Below are 16321 nucleotides of genomic sequence, written 5' to 3'. Positions count from 1 at the left end.
ACTCGGGATAAGTATCTTGGTGGGTGTCCAGAGGTAGAATGATGAACCAATTTTACAGATGAGAAAAAAAGTGGGCCTCTTCCTAAGCGAAAAAAGTCCTCATGAAAGTAATCAAGTGTCTAGATCGTATTTTAAGACCTGCTCTTTTTTCTGTAAGAAAGCCATTTGGATTACTAGACTTATACAACTGCCACAGGAAAACAGACTGCTGATGGCAAACTCAAATAAGACGAGTTAAGATAATTTCAAGTACTTTGCCAAAGATTGTAGCCCTAGGCATGGTCTTAGTGAGTAGGTAAAAATCAAAGGATCTGAAGTCATGAGAGTTCAGAAGTGCATTTGATTTAAACTACAAAATGGTTCACTGCTCTCTAAATGAGTGGCAAGCAGGATCAATACTCGTAACTATCCAGTTACCACTCAAGAGTGTTAGCAGAATCCAGAGATCTACATTACCCTCCCAGGCTCACAGATTAAGAAGAAATGTAAAGTGTATATATACAAGGCAGAAATATAATCAATGTCCAGCCTATACTACTTCATGAAAGAAATTAGGTCCTTGAGCAAGACAGGCACAAAAACCCAAACCCCTAACATTCTGGGCCTTAAACACAGCGTGCATGATCATGTCTTTACAAGGCCAGAAGTCAAGATTCTGTGACTGGTACAAGTCTAAGGTCAGACCAGTCTTTGAAAATGTGATATTAAAACTGCAAATATTTATACAGCACACATGGAGACATTTAATCAGGTGAACATCAATTTAATATTTGCTGTATCTTGGAGAGAAAAGGGCTTTCTTTCCCTATGCCCTTTCAACAAAAAGCAAATAGTTGAGAGCCAGCAAAGTTCAACTCTTGCTGGGATGCAAAAGAGTGAAATATTTGCATTTCACCGATACTGCTCTTAGTGTTCCTGACAGCAAAAGGAAAATTAACAAATCCTTAAATATTTTGCTGTATCTTAAGGGAATTCATGCAGTTTATAAAGATTTGATGTTTCTTCTCTGAGAAGCACTATGGGACTATAAAGCAAAATAATACTGAAGACCTTTTTCACATCCACCCCAGAGGTTAAGAATGGAAAACAGAGACAATTTTTTCAGACATATGTGTGTCCACATGCACATGCAGATATCACCAAGTTAACTTTTTCTTCTGAGAAATAAGAACAGAGGTAACCCAAAAGCTTTCACCCCAATTTGCTACAACAAAATTAATGAATATCAGACCATAAACACGGTATCAGATAAACAAAGAAGAAGAAAACTTTAAACATATAGTTGCAGAATCATTCAAAACAGTAGAGGATATGAAAGATGGCTGTACTTTTTTTATGACTGGTAAAACAAGAGTGAGAATGAGGAGGAAACAGACACAAGTTTTTTTCATTTTCTCAGCAGCTAGGAAAAAAGCTCTCTAGTGTTTCAGGTGCTTCAGCCAATGTGAAATGTGCTGCAGAAACTAAGAAAAATACCTTGTCAGGGATTAGCTTACACGCCCTTTGACCATTCCTCATACGTAACAACTGCTACTATCACTATTTGCACTAATCAAAGCTCTGGCTCCCCATTTCAAAGAGCATCCTTTTTTTCACTCTTGCCAGCTATTCAGCATCAATCTCTATTTAGCATCTTCACGAGGCATACCATTCAGCTTTTTTTAACATCAACTGGCATTCTTTTGTGAAAAAGCCGCCTTGGTGACTTAGAATATGCCATTTAAATAAAGTAGTCTAAAATAGAATATTTGAGTTACACTTCTGTACACCTATACTCCAATGCTCAGTAATTACAATGTGGGTTATTTCCAAGGGTCACATTTCTGAAATAGTAATCGACTGAACTGTTCCCCACTGCCACTTAAAACATACCTTCTAAAGAAACATCATGATAAAGGTGACCAACAGACAATGAAGTGCAAATCTAACAGGCAATGAACTGCTTCTTATCATCTTATGTGGCTCTCAACCATTCTGCACACCAAAAGCTCATTGTGACTCTACTTTATGACAAGCTACGCAAGGACAACAATTTTCATTGTTAGTAACAGCTGAACCCCAACCTAGCAACGCGGTGGAAGTTTTAATTGCGAGTCTCATACCCTAGAAGACATTTAGATTAACAAGAGAAAAGGCATAGGAACCCACATCACTCTTTAAGCAAGCTGTAATCACTACCTTAATCTTACAGCACTTTATGCGCACCCTTATCTTGAAACACTAAGAGCGTATTTCTGTACATCTCCATGATGACAGTTTTCCATTCAATTCCCTTGTATATGAAAAGATCAGCATCCAACTGTACAGAGAAGAGTCATTAAACTTTTTATACAAAAAATGCTCAAATGAAAGTGGCATTTCTGAAAGGGATCAGAAGACACATGACTTACTTGTTCCTGGGCTTCAAGGGAGAAGCTTTGTCTTACTATTTTTCTCTTTTTTTAAATGTAAGATTGTCCTTTTCACAATTGCCTCTCCAGTATCATAATATATTATGTTGCCTGACAAATATAAAACCTGTAATTTTTCCACTACATTTCAGCTCAAATTTGTAGCACTGGATGATAAAAACTATTGTTCACCGGATCCAACAATGTAAAATCTACAACTAGGTACATTTTTGGATTTTTTTTTTGGCTATCAAACTGTCCTAAGTAGGTCTGACCACTGCTAACCTTCTAAATGGCTGTAGTTCAAACCTGCAGGTGCCAGTTTTGGCAACTTATAAAGTATTGTAATTTTCAATGATTTCACCAAAATGTGCATAGCTTATGCATTTTTTTGTTTTGTTTTTAAATAAAGAGCATACAAAAAAATCTGTAAGGGCAGCATCATGGACAACAAGACTTAACAAAGCTGGTACGTGACTAAAGTTATTGAGAAACTTTAAATTAATAGAAATGCTATGTTTAATTGAATTAGATCAGTGACTTACTATTGCAATTTTTAAAGAAACAAGCATCTAAGCCGAATTTTCCCTTTAAAACTTAAATAAATGTCCTTCCAAGATTCCTGTTGTTTAATACTTAAAAATACAGTTAACATGGCTAAACAAAAAACTAATTTGTGATCTCCCTTTCCCCTAAAATAAATTTCAGTCCTACTGCTATTTATGTCTGTAGAATTATTTATATTTATTTTACAGATTCATATCAAAATAAATAAAGAATCAAATGTGTTTCAGAATTAAAGCATCCTCTGATCTCCTTTCAGACTTGTCTGCACACATTCTTCCCATTATAATGTGAAAAATAATTTGGACATACAAAGATTGACACTGCAAGAAGGACAAGTATTGCAAGAAAACTCTTGAGAGTCTAGCACCCAAAACCAACTTCAGGTACAGTACCTAAAACCAATGTGAGAATGGCTAGATTTGAAGATGACAGCAAACATAACAAATTTAGTATATACTCAAAACTCAGTATACTAACAAATACTGAGTTTTAACTAGAGAAGTCTGCAACTAAAACATTACCATCTGAGTGCTGGAACTGTGATGGAATGCATGCTTGTCTCTAGTTCATTTCAATTCCTTTTTGACAAAATACATTTTATAGAATGTATAAAGAATTGGAAACATTTCAGTCATTTTTTTCTGTCAAGACCTGTCCTTGACTTTGAGGTTATGTTTTTCAGAAAAAAACTCAGGGCCTGAATTGAGACCTGGAGGAAAATGACTCTGCAATGGTTAGCCTTCATGATGTCAACTGTAGCAAATGATAAACTGTGTGGTATAAAACACTGCCAATTACCTCAACAATATACTAAGTCAGTTGTATAGTATTCTATTTTTCAGTTGCCAAGCACTTTTAATCAAATAGTAAAACATCAACCATTACATGAAAACAATACTGACCATCTTAAATTTAATCTTTTCCAAGACTTTAAATGTTAGGACTAATTTTATATATACATGACTAGGTACAGCACTGACAATGTCACGTATCATCAATAGACACTGAACAGCTTTCCACCACAGCTGGCATTACTTCCAGTAGTCAGAGTTCAAATAAACTTGAAATATTTCTTTCTAATCAAATTAACAACAAGCCTATATTAATTACTTCAATTCTGACTATCACATCAGATAGCTAATAGAAGATATTGCTCAGCTCACACACACATTTGGAGTAAGCTATACTACCTAGATGGACAGCTGCCTTTATTTTAGCTTCACTGCAGAATCCAAACACAACTCCTTCATTTAAAAAAGCCCAACCAACCAAAAAAAAAACCCCCAACCCCAGAAGTACTCAACCTGCAGACTTAAGTATTTAAAGGTATTTGGAACGTTCTTTCTAAAATGTCATCTGGATTTCACCAGTATGTTACCTAAACTGTTGTAAAATTATTAGCTGAATGCAAACTGTTTAAGAGAAAGTATGGTAAAAGTTTTTGTACAATTTAGTCTATCCCATCTACTGCTAAATTTAATTTACATCTATTTTAAGCCAAAAATCTCTATAACAGAACTCTGACATCGTTTCTGGAATATAATATGACCTTAAAACATAATGTAAACAAAGAAAAGGATTTTTAGATGTGAAGTAGAAATATTCTGTAAGTTAATCAAAAACATTTGGGTACAGCACAGACTACAATCTACGGACTCATACACTTCAGCTCCTTTAAATATTTATTAATCATTTCACAGTTCTAAAACCCAAAATGTTTACAGGTCTGTTAGACCAGAGACAATGATTGAAAGTTAAGTTAAAGTCAAGTTCTGCACTGGGTACAGAGATGTCAGAGTGCCTAGCAATGACACTTCGGATTCTCCAAATGTAGCAAGTCTTGCACCAATTACTTCCAGGATCAGGGGTTTAGTCATAGCATCTTTAAAAATCTTCTTATCAGTGTAGTCCAGCATTCAAATACAGAGATACAAGTTAAAACAAAACTGAAAGAGAAGTCACAAAAATAAGTCTATTCATAGATGCTGTGTATTTATACCATAGGAAATAAGTTGGTTAAAACGTCATTGCCTGATCTTTAGCATTTTCTTTTCTGACAACCCAAAGTTTACTGTTTTTCAAGTATTCAGAAGATTTAAGGCATATTCTAAAGCTCTGCTCTTCAGTACGGTTCTCACCTTAAGTCTTGCGAGTTATTTTTACAGTACTTATACCTGAGTGCTCAGCAAGTCAGCCAGAAGTTGTTTTTCAATATGAAAGTGAAGACTTTTGCTCACACTAGTAGGTGTATGTGAGAAAAAGGTTCTAATCTACTTATGTTCTTCAGTTCTTGTGACTAGACTCCTCCTTTTCCCCACTAAACAATACAGCACATAAGCCAATCAAATAATAAAATAGGAAAAAAATAGTTTCTAGTATTTGCTTTCCTTCTAGCGGCCACAATGTGTCTTCTTCTACTTAAGAATTCGAGATGCATAAAGTGCAATGCCTAGAATTGCACATCAGTTACGGCTGTTCAATTGCTCTTGAGTTATCAGAAGTACCTGTCCATTTTAAAAACCTATCTTATTGTGACTTGTAGAAACAACATGGTTGGCACGTTGTTCCACTACAAATCAAATTAACATTTTAAGAACCCAAACCAGCACTGTACTATTTCAGATCATTAAAACCCTACTACATCCCCACTGGGGGTAGCAAGAGGGCAACCCGGAGCTCCAATATGTGTGCATAGAGGTATACATTGTAACCAGAGCTGATACTTTCTACGGTTAATATAACCAAAAATCTATTCTTTACCACGTATGACTTCCTATGAAGAAAGCAGGTATTTATTTCCCTTGCTTTTACCTTAACTTTAAAATATAAATGACACAAACTCTCGCAATGAAGATGAACAAAGCGACATTGCCAGAAGAACTATCTTGCAATAAACCAAACATTAACTACCGGCACAAAAGGGAAGCCAGGTGCCGTATCAGTACCTGAGCCTGTAAGCGTGTGTTTGTGGGTGCCGTAGCCCACTCTCAGCACAGTGCTTTGGTGCAGAACCTGAGCTCCGTGCAGCACGCAGGAATGTCTGTTTCCATCCATCCTGACCACTGCGAATATACTGTTCTCGAACAGAGAGACGTGTCTCCAGGCCTTTGTATTCCCATCCCCAGACTGAAAACACAGCTCCACGAGGCGTTAAGAGCGGGCGCGCGTTTAACAAGCGAGGAGGAAGAGGGTGGGAGAAGAGGCAAGGGTCGCGGGGAAGCGCGCAGGCCCCGCGCCTGGCGATGCAGGAAACCCCCCCCCCCGACGCTGCGTGAAGTTGGCCGGGCATCACCCGCCCCACCGCACGCCAGGCGCAGGAAAGCGGCCTCCCCCACCGCGGCCTCCTCCCGCTGCCTCCTCTCCCCTCAGCCCGCCGCCACATCCATTCTTCTCCGCTCAGTCTCCCCCAGCCTGACGGCGGGAGGAGGAGTGTGTGTGTGGGGGGGGTGCCTCCATTACCCTCTCCCCCCTCCCGTATCCCAGGGACAGCGACAACGGCCCGCTCCCGCCCGACAAGGGGCGGGGGGGGAGCACTCGGGCTGCCTGCGGGAGCGCTCCCCCACCTCTGCCCCCCCAACCCGCCGCGGCCCCCCCCGGTTCCCGCCCCCTCCCCGCGGCGAGGCGCGCGCAGCGGGAGGGGGCAGGGAAGGCGGCGGGCGCCGGGGCCCCGCCCGCTCCCCGACCCCGAGGGGAAGAGGGGGGGGGTGGGGGGGGGTGGGTTACACACCTCGCTGTTAAAGGCTTTCACGGCCTCCATGTCGCGGCGGAGGCGGGAGCCAGGCGGCTTCTCTCCGCTGATGGCGCCCGGGCCGGGCCGGGCCGCGGCCGGGAGGGGGTTAGTCTCGGTCTGTGTGTGCGTGTGCGCCGCGCTCAGGGGCCGCCGGGCCTCCTCGCCATGGCGGGTGGCGCAGGGGGCGGGCGCGGAGGGACGCGGGCGCCGCTCGTTTCCGTCTCCTCCCGGCAGCGCGCGGCCTCCTCGCCCCGCTTCCCGCCCGGCGGCGCCGACGTCCCCTCCCCCGCTCGGCTCCGCTCGGCCGCGCCGGCAGGAGATGGAGGAACAACGCGCGGCGGCTGCGGCGCGGGCGCCAATATGGCGGACACACGGGGGCTCCTGGCGGCGCCGCTCCGAGAGGAGCCGAGAGGGGCGCAGGCGGCTACAGCGCCACCTGCCGGGCAGCGCCCGCCCGCCCGCCGGGCCGCGCCACTGAGGCGCTGCCGGGATGGCGGCCCGCCCGCCCCCCGCCCCCCCCTCGCCCCCCCCTCCTCCTCCTCCTCCTCCTCCCCAGCGCCCGCCCTGACGCAGCGGGCCCGGTCCGGCCCTGCCAGCGGGTGTGAAGGGAAGGGTTACGGGAACAAGGTGTTAAACGGCGCCGTGTTTCGTCACCGGGGGCAAATCCAGGAGCTCTCGGGGCACCGTTGTGGCCGTTGCCAGCGGAAGGCCGGACACCGGCAGAGGCGGCCGCTTGCCTCCTCATGCCTCGCCCGCCAGAGCCTCACCTCCCTGCACAGCCCACGGCGGACAGCACGCAGGCTTGAAGGAAAACAACAGGGAAGAGGATCAGTGGGATACAGAAGGAAGAAAAATTTAAAAAATCACAAGCAATTAGCAAATAATATTATTTATCAAGAAGAAAGGAGAAAAACACCGAAATCATAATGCAAATCAATCACAAGTCCCAGTGCACTCACTACATGAATATTACAGCTTGACAACCTGACACCAAAAAGTCTCCAAATCCAACCCCAGGCGTTAAGGCATTACTGTTTCCTCACCCAGGGCATATTCCCAGGTTAAGTTTCTGACTGTCCTCTTCCTGGTGAACAGCAGCACTACCTGCATCACCTGCCACCATGCCAGCCTGGCACAGCATCTGCCTCTCCCTGAAGCGAGAACACCTCCCTCAACTGAGAAATCACAGCAGCAACCGCTGTATCAAACAGGAGGACTTGCTTCCAGGGCATAGATTTTTCTTCCCTCAAACACAAAGGCTGCCACGTGACTCACCTTCATGAGGCAGAGCCTCAAGGAGCTCAGAAGCGTTGAGGATGAAACCTTAGGTTTGTCTTTAGCTGCTGTTTTTATGTTCTTTCAACTCGTACCAACACAGCAGAGCTATGACAGCATAAATTAGGCTCCAATCTGAATTGCATTTCATTATTTTCCAGTCAAGACTCTAGGCCACGCTCTGGATAGACCCTCCTGTCCTCACAAACACCCCTCAGACCAGAGCCACAAGGGCTCTTCATGGACAGCAAACATTCCCACTAACAGCCAGAGTCAGCAACGTCCAAACTGAAGTGGGCTTTATGCAACAAACAGGGTAACTTATCTTAATTTATAAGACCAGCATTTGAGGCAGACCTGGAATCCTACAGCTCCATTTTTACAGAAACACAAGAGAGATTATTAAGTCTTGTTACAAACAGAATTAGAAGTTTTTCTCACCAACCAGCTTACTTAGAGAAAAAGCCCATCTCTGGCAATCACTGTTGTTGCAGTATCAGGCCACCAAGAGGGTCAGGAGGCTAGAGCAAATGTTAGGAGAGGATGAGAGGACTGGGTCTGTTCAGACTGAAAACAAGATAGCCACGGAGTAGGGAGGGCACCCAGTGGCAGCTAATACCTGCAAAGTAAAGTGGCTGAATAAGTGTCCTTAACATTTTTGATCATTCTGAAACAACAGAACAAGGCTCTTTAACAGAAGTACACAGCAGGAGATCAAGAGGCAGTGGTCTTAAATTAAAGCAGGGGACCTTCTGACACAAGCAAAGGAAAACCGCTTCCATTGTGAAGATGGCCAAGCAGTGAAGCGGGTTCCCCAGAGAAGCTGTGCAGTCTCCATCCCTTTCCAAGGTCCCATGGGATAAAGACCTGAATAACCCACTGACATCTCACAGCTGACCCTGCTGTGAGCCTGAGGTTGGACTAGAGAGTTCCTGAGGTCCCTTCCAAGCTGAGTTAACACTTTTACTGTATGAACTGCATATCTCAGTGCAACCTTCTGGCAGTCTTCTGCCAGAACCAGCGCCCCTTCACAGATGATTTAAGAGAAGCACACTATGCTTACCAGGAAGGGAAAGGCCTCTGTTTCTCTCTTGTTTTTTCTTTTCCTGTGGGAATTAAGAGTACATAAAATGTGAAGAGACAACTCTGCTCAGATTATTGTGGAGGCTCATTCAATGGGATTCATTGTGTTACAAGAGTAATCGGTAAAACTTTTGGCTTTGTACTCATATGGAAAACTTACTGAAATATTGTAGTTACAATCCTCCAGGATCTGGTAGCTTTCCTTTTAGGTGAAATTGAAGCAAGTCTAGTTTTCCATATTAAAATGGATGGAATACCACACTGTGCAAGAAAAAGCTTTGCAAAAACTATTTTGAAATTGGCCTCAAAGTGACCACAAAACTCCTACGCAGTTGCTTTTCCAGAACATGTATTCCAGAAGCATAAATTATTCCAGTGAAAGAAGGGGAAGAGTGAATAAAGGAGAAACCAGAGAAGGAGGGGTAGGATTTACACTTAGAGATATATGCACAAAGCCTTGACCTCAAAAGCACAGTGCCTGAATTTAAAACTAAGATGTCCTCCCCCCATATTTAGCATGTTTGCTGTATGTCTGTAATAAACGTTTAAACAAATATATTTACCACTTAAAGAGTTTAGGTAACAAAGCCTTTTAACAACCCTATTTAATTCCAGCAGTAAAAAACAGCATAGGAGCACAGCACATCCCTGATCTTATGAGGAGCCAGCTATCCAAGAATAGGAAATAGCCTACAGAATGAATACTGTAATACATCTCCAAATGTAACTAAATGTTCTAAATTAAACAAACATACAAATGAGGTAATATCAAAACAGTATTAATTCAGAAACACCGCCTTGCCCCACGAGACTGTCTAATTCAATGACTTGCACTATTACTCATAACATTGCGAAGCTGGGAGATTTCTCATTGTTTGTGGAGCAGAATGAGCGACAGCTTGTGGTGCAACACAAACTTTCTGTGGTTCCAATGCTCTGCCCAACTGCCGAAACTCATACCAGAAACTTCAATTTTGCAAATAAAATCCCACTTGCTTTTCAACATGTCAGTGAATTACATGTGGGATTTGCAATGATGGGCACATTTCCTGTGAGGATGCAGACACCTAGCTTTGCAATTCTGAAAGAAAAGCAAGACCGTACAGATCTTTAATCTGCTATTTAGTGAGTTTTTTCCATAAGAGAATGTAAAATAGGCATGCCTGCCTTTTTCCTTCTTCTGACAAGTCCAAATACAGACTTAATAGATCAAACAACTGTCATACTGGCAAATGCCCTTAAGAAATCCTCCATCCAAGTGAGTAATTCCCTGTTGTTTCCTCTCAGCAGAAGAAACCACATGCAAGTGTTAGATTCAAAACCACATGCAAGTGTCACGAGGGAGAGCTGGTGTTGCACTAGGTACAGAGAACAGAGGAAAATAGATCTATTATTAGCCATTTGTAGCTTCAGGTAAGAGGATGTCACTAAGTTTTGTTTGCAGTAGCTCTCTCTCATTTTTTTGAATGCACAGCTACAAGCCATCCTCTATGCACACTGCCAGTCTCTGCTTAATTTTTCAGTGCGTTTTCAAAGAGCTGCTTACATTTTTGACTGAACTTTAGCACATTTGTCTCCTCTGTCCTTCTTCACTAACTCTACCTCATCATCATTCATTTGCATTTTCAGTTGCCATTCCTCCTTCACTATAACCATTATAAAAGCTCTTATTTTGTAACTAAAAGTATAGAAATAATTTTCTGTTGAACTTTTTCTGAATTTGTTAGACATGTGTTCACATAAGGAGTGCTTTTTTTCCTAGTACTTACGAATTTCAGAGACTGTAAGAGAAATTTTGAATCATTGTATTTGCAACTACATGTTCCTCATGATACCCTGATAACTGGGAACCCCAGTGAGTTTACTACACAGTTCCTTCTGGTCAAGCTTGACTTACTCCAAATATCTTGTGCTTATCCTAGCATTATGGTGTCAGACTCAACACCACAGAAATCACCTCAAGACTACTTTATTGGAAAAACACATTCAAATGCAATTGAAGCTTTAATTTACAGGCCAGCTTCTGCTTTTAGATGCACACTCTGTAAGTCTGTGTTGATTTCAAAGAGAACTGCTTTTATCAGGAAAGCAGAAGAAAGACTTAGAAATTATCTTCAAGTAACATTTTTGAGACTTGCTTATAAGAGTTTTGAATAACCTGGTGCAAGTGTGCTGCTAATACAAGTCACACCTACTGTGGTATTTCCAACATCACTAAAATAAGTTCAGCCAGGAAGCATTTTCTAATGCTTTCTTATTCTGTATGATGTTCTAATCTTGAAGTTTGAACTTTGTGCCATCCTGTTTCTGATTATAGTGTACAATTACAAGGTAGAGTGATCATTGTTTCCTATAGCTGCATAGTCACCATTTAGTTCTGCTCCTAACAAGACAGTTCTTTTAGAATAAAGGTCAGACAGTGGTTTTGCAGCAGCAAGTACAGCATGCTTATCTCATTTTAATGTAACAGTAGAACAACAAGGATAGAACATCCTTATGATCTCAGCTTGCAAATATGGTAAAAGACATAAATATTTTTTGGCCAATTCCAACTACAAGCATATCCATTTCTTTCTTGAGGGAAGCGCAAACTAAAACAAAATTATGAATAGTTTTTCAATAGATATATATATATAGATATAGATATATATATATATAAAATGTATGTATTGAAATCTTCTTGAGTTCATTTCCGGTACTAAAAAGTAAAACTTTCAAAAATATACTTAAGTGTTTAAAGGAAAATTCAAGGAGGATTCATTGATAAATGTCAGACATTATAAACAGCAAAAGACTGTTATTTGGGGTGATGCTGTTTGTAGAGCAACAAGCAAACCTAGGGTCAAAAAGCCAGAAGTGAGAACATTGGAGATGGACTGAGAATACTTTTTAATTAAAAAAAAAAAAAAAGGAAAAAACTGTTTACCAGCTGGCTCATGTTCCCATGTTCCCTTTGACATACAGGCTGACAGCAAGGAAAGCAGACCTTGACCAGCAATTTGGATCATTCCTCCACATCATGTTATGTTCTCTACCCTGCCCATACATACCAAATCTCCAACTTGCAATGATAAGGCTGCGAAACCAGAGTTCTTTCTCCCAGTCTGCTAAGACAGTCTCATTACAGAGCATAACAAAAGTGAGTACATTACACTAAGAGTAATTTCCATCATTTCTCTCTTTACTGTCTCAAGCAAACAACGTAGGAAAATGAGCAATTTTTGTTCAAGCTTTTCTTTTTATTTCCTTCAAGCTTAACAAATGTGACATAGACTATCACATTCATTACCTTAGAAAAATTTACATAGACAGATGTCCTAGGCATAGGCCTTTGCCACAGATATATATTAAACTGGATAAATTTTTCTGCAGTGGTTGGTCCAGACTCACACATGCATCTCTATTCTGATAGCTACCAAAGTCACAATCTGTAGAAGACAGAAATGAAGGAACAGTCAAGATTTATTTCATACTGATTAAACCTAACTGTCTGCAATGCCTAATCGACTACTGAGAAAAAACGTTTGAGGAAGAAAGTCCCCAGAGATGAAATATACCTTCTTATCACATGGACAGTTTTCTCATCATGTTCAGCTGTTAAGCCTGATTTTCCAGTTTCAGAAGTTCTTTTCTGGCAAGTTATAACCTCATTACAGTCATATCAATTGCACTTTTTTTGTCTAAAAAGATGGAATTCTTATCTCTTCCATTACCTTTCAGTAAACAGTAATTCCAGTTAGCGAAGTAAATGATTTCCTTTCACTTACTTCCTCTGTTAGATCTTGGACAGTGAGGCTCAGTTCATTAGCAATTCACACAGCAATAGGAGAGATACCAGAACTCTCTGGTGGCACAGACTATACAGAAAATCTGTTTTCTTCCAAAAACATGCTTGTGCTTTACAGAAGAACAAGTCAATCTGAATGAAAGCCTTGCACTAGAAAAGTTAAATGAAAACGAGCAGAATACAGATGATTACATATACACACACAAGGTGTTGGACAGCATAAATGTGCAAGGAATTTTAAATTTGAATAACTGCCACTTTACTTGGGGTGATAAGGAAAATCCTGGAAAACAAATCACTGGCTACTTACAATTTTTGCAGAAGAAACTTGCATAGCTATACTTTCTTTATCCTTTTATATTCCCATTCCAATGTGTTTACTGAAAACCCATACTAGAATGACAATATTTGCTATTTACACTATTAACTGTGTTTTTAAATAGTATATATTCCTGGCATAGCAGTTAGTTTCATGTCAACAGTCAGATTTCTCTCCAGATGTCCCAATAAAAATTACTTAATTCAATTAAAACATATATGGTTGGGATAAAACAAGCATGAGGAAACTATCATCCTTTTTGAATGTTATTAGACAATACCATCAGTATGCTTCAAGCAAGGCATGAGCATATGTTTACTAGTTTTTGCCATTAGTTAGACCATCAGTAAGACCAGTAGATCAGAACTAAACAGAAGGAATGACAGCAAATCCCTTTCTTCCTCCTCCAAGGATAAGACTTACCTGTCCAAGCCTAAAAAGACAATACAAGCATTTAATAAAATTGCACAGCAGGTATTTAAAAAAATCACAGGGTATGCAGGTCAACCAGGTATCCTCCTCTTTTGAAAGTGTAGGTGTAAGAATAAGCAGCATCCCTGATGTATCAGGAGATGATAGTGTGGCACACATACAGCTTGACAGGAAGGAATAGACACCTTCAGTATGTGCAGAAATCTTTGTCCACTAAAGTCAAGTGGTTAATAATGTCTAGAAATACCTCTTAAACCTTCACCTATCCAAAAGATCCAGGAGTCCACAGACACACACTCCTTTCACATCTTTGTTATCTCTTGGCCAATAACCAGTGCAAGACAGTAACTAGCAAAAATATTTATAAACTCCATCCAGGGAGGGAAATGGTTGCCACTTGAGTATAGTTACTCTTAACACTCTGAACATGGTGCTTATTTGATTCTCAGTAACTACATATATATATATACACACACGTGTGTGTGTGTCAATATAATTGCAGCTCTTGATTATGAAGGATAATTAGAAACTGGGCAAATCACAAGTACTGTGTGGCTCTGTACAACACCACCTAAACTGTAGCACAGGCATTGCTCTCTCAGAGCTATTATACTCATCTGGGTTGAGCTGACACAGACACAGTTATTCAGGTGTGCCAGCACTGCACTTCCCAAAGGCTTGCAGGCCATCAGGGGGAAGTTAGCTCCTCCCATGCATCTGCACTACTCAACTCTGCAGATGCAGATCCCTGGATTCAGAATTCAGCTCAGGATGATGACAGACTTGGGAGTTAGTTGGCTCGGGTCCAGCAGAGCTTAGCAGTAATGTTACCAGGTGTGTCTTTAAAGTTGTCAAGAACAAAAGCAAGAATATACCTCCTAGATCTGACTGGTCCCCAAAACAGTCTAGTTAAACCGGTGTGATACTTCAGTTCATTTCCTTCTCTGGCTCACCAGAGGCTCTGATCTCAGAGCAGGGAAGAGAGGCTGTTACCAGAAAATGGGTGAAGTATTCTGTGAAGTTCAGGGAAGTTTTCATTCTCTAGTTTTAAAGCCAAGATAAAGGAACAACCTTTTTTGTTGCTGTTCATACATTGAAACAGGTACAAAGTTGCATTTTCCCATGGTAATCTATCTATCATTTGGAGGAGAAAACCCTCCAATATGGTTTAATATATAACTCATTTTGAAAACAACTCACTTTAACAAACAAACAAAAAAACCCCCAACTTATGCAATTGCTACAGTTTCCCAGTCCAAGACTGTGCTTGCCCAAACACAAGCTGTAGAAAAACCACCCTCTTGTGAGCATTAACCCCAGGACTGCATAAAATAATACTGGAAACAGCACATTGGCTGCTGGTACCTGAGCTAGTGGAATCGGGTACATTGTTGGCGACAGAGAGCAAAAGACATACTGCCTCTGTAGGAACACTGATATCTACTTCAGTATAGTCCGAACCACTCTGTTTGCTTTAGTTTTGATACAGGACAACTTGTAATCCAGCTAGCCTTTTTAAGTAAATACCTTTTGCCAACAAGGTATGCTTTGCCATGCTTGATATCCCTAAGTATGCTCCACCTTCAACACTCAGGCTCTTAAAACTTATACTTCTTAAACGCATTTATAGCCTTAACATAAGATAATGAGAAGTGTATGGCCTATATAGCCTTTCAATTCCATATAAAACTACAAAGGCACAGGTGAAAAATATTACTGCTACAAGGACGTAAACACCGAGAAACTATATTCACTTGTTATAAGACTTGTTCTTAGTGTAATCAAATAATTGTGATTGTTTTTACTAAGTAATAGCAGGTAGAGCTTACATTGATCAGAACTTCTGGAACAAGGTATTCAGAAGCTCTTTGTCAGCTTTTTTAAGGCTTTGCAGCTGTAAGATCTGGACTGTTCACAAAGGTTTTTTGAAAAACAACACAGCAGAAACCGTCTTGTCAAGCTTGATGTATTTTATGGTGGTCATTCTCTTTAAGGGTGAGCCTTAAGGAACTAGCACTAGTTCACTCTTCGGTCTTAACTGAAAGATTATTTTGCCTAGGTAATAGTACTACAACAAGAACATCCAAGAACATTTTGTATCATCAGATCTGTTCTTGATGTGCATGCATTAGTCGAAGAATTGCTCTCATTAAGCAGTGATAGAGCTAGCCCAAATCACTCAGAAGTTGCTAAATGATGCATTCAGAAGCAGTAGGGCACAGCAGAGGCAAGGTTTGGATACCCTCGTGGAGCTTTTCAGCTTAACAGCAAAGCGATGTTACAATAACGCTTTCAAGTCACACCTCACTGAATTCCCCCCAGAACAAGATGTAAAAAGGAAAAGTAAAGTTTATCTCTCCAGACCAGAGCCCAGCCACTGGTGGAATGAACTGCTACAAGCCAGGTGATACTTCTCAGTCTTATGCTTACTCTGCAAAATTCACAAAACAAGATTATATCATTTAAAATATTCTTACATAACCAGAAAAATGATATGTACCCTACTGGCCAAAAGACCTGCATTCACTCATGACCAGATTCATCATTTCAGCTTCATATGCATCTATTCAGGTATAATTAAACTGACAAGAAGCTAACCTACAATCTGCAGAAATATCTGTCTCCTGAACGTCTGATCTAAAACCACTCTGGTGATAATAAGTGAAATACAAAAAGTTGACAAACATCATAAATAATTTAAAAAGAATAAAATAGTAACAACTTTTGCCTGAGTTTAA

At 40.9% G+C, this 16321-nt stretch overlaps 1 protein-coding gene across 8 annotated transcripts in view; it reads right to left on the bottom strand.

Annotated features, from left to right (window-relative positions):
- The window catches only part of SCAF8 (SR-related CTD associated factor 8), a 166252-nt gene extending 159186 nt beyond the window's left edge, over positions 1-7066 (bottom strand). For 6 of the 8 annotated variants that reach the window (XR_012622526.1, XM_074818812.1, XM_074818810.1 and 3 more), the window contains exon 1: positions 6685-7066. Coding sequence is in view for 5 of the 8 variants with exons in the window: in XM_074818812.1 (XP_074674913.1) it covers positions 6685-6714 (30 nt within the window). In the remaining 3 variants the exon portion in view is untranslated. Of the gene's footprint in view, positions 1-5902; positions 6084-6684 lie in introns of all 8 variants that reach the window. The other 2 variants (XM_074818815.1, XM_074818816.1) reach the window with 2 other exon arrangements.
- Between the last annotated feature and the right edge of the window lie 9255 nt (positions 7067-16321).

This window comes from Strix aluco, chromosome 3 (assembly GCF_031877795.1).
Source record: "Strix aluco isolate bStrAlu1 chromosome 3, bStrAlu1.hap1, whole genome shotgun sequence".
In the NCBI taxonomy this organism is placed as follows: Eukaryota; Metazoa; Chordata; class Aves; order Strigiformes; family Strigidae; genus Strix; species Strix aluco.
This window is presented reverse-complemented; position numbering and strand designations above follow the sequence as displayed.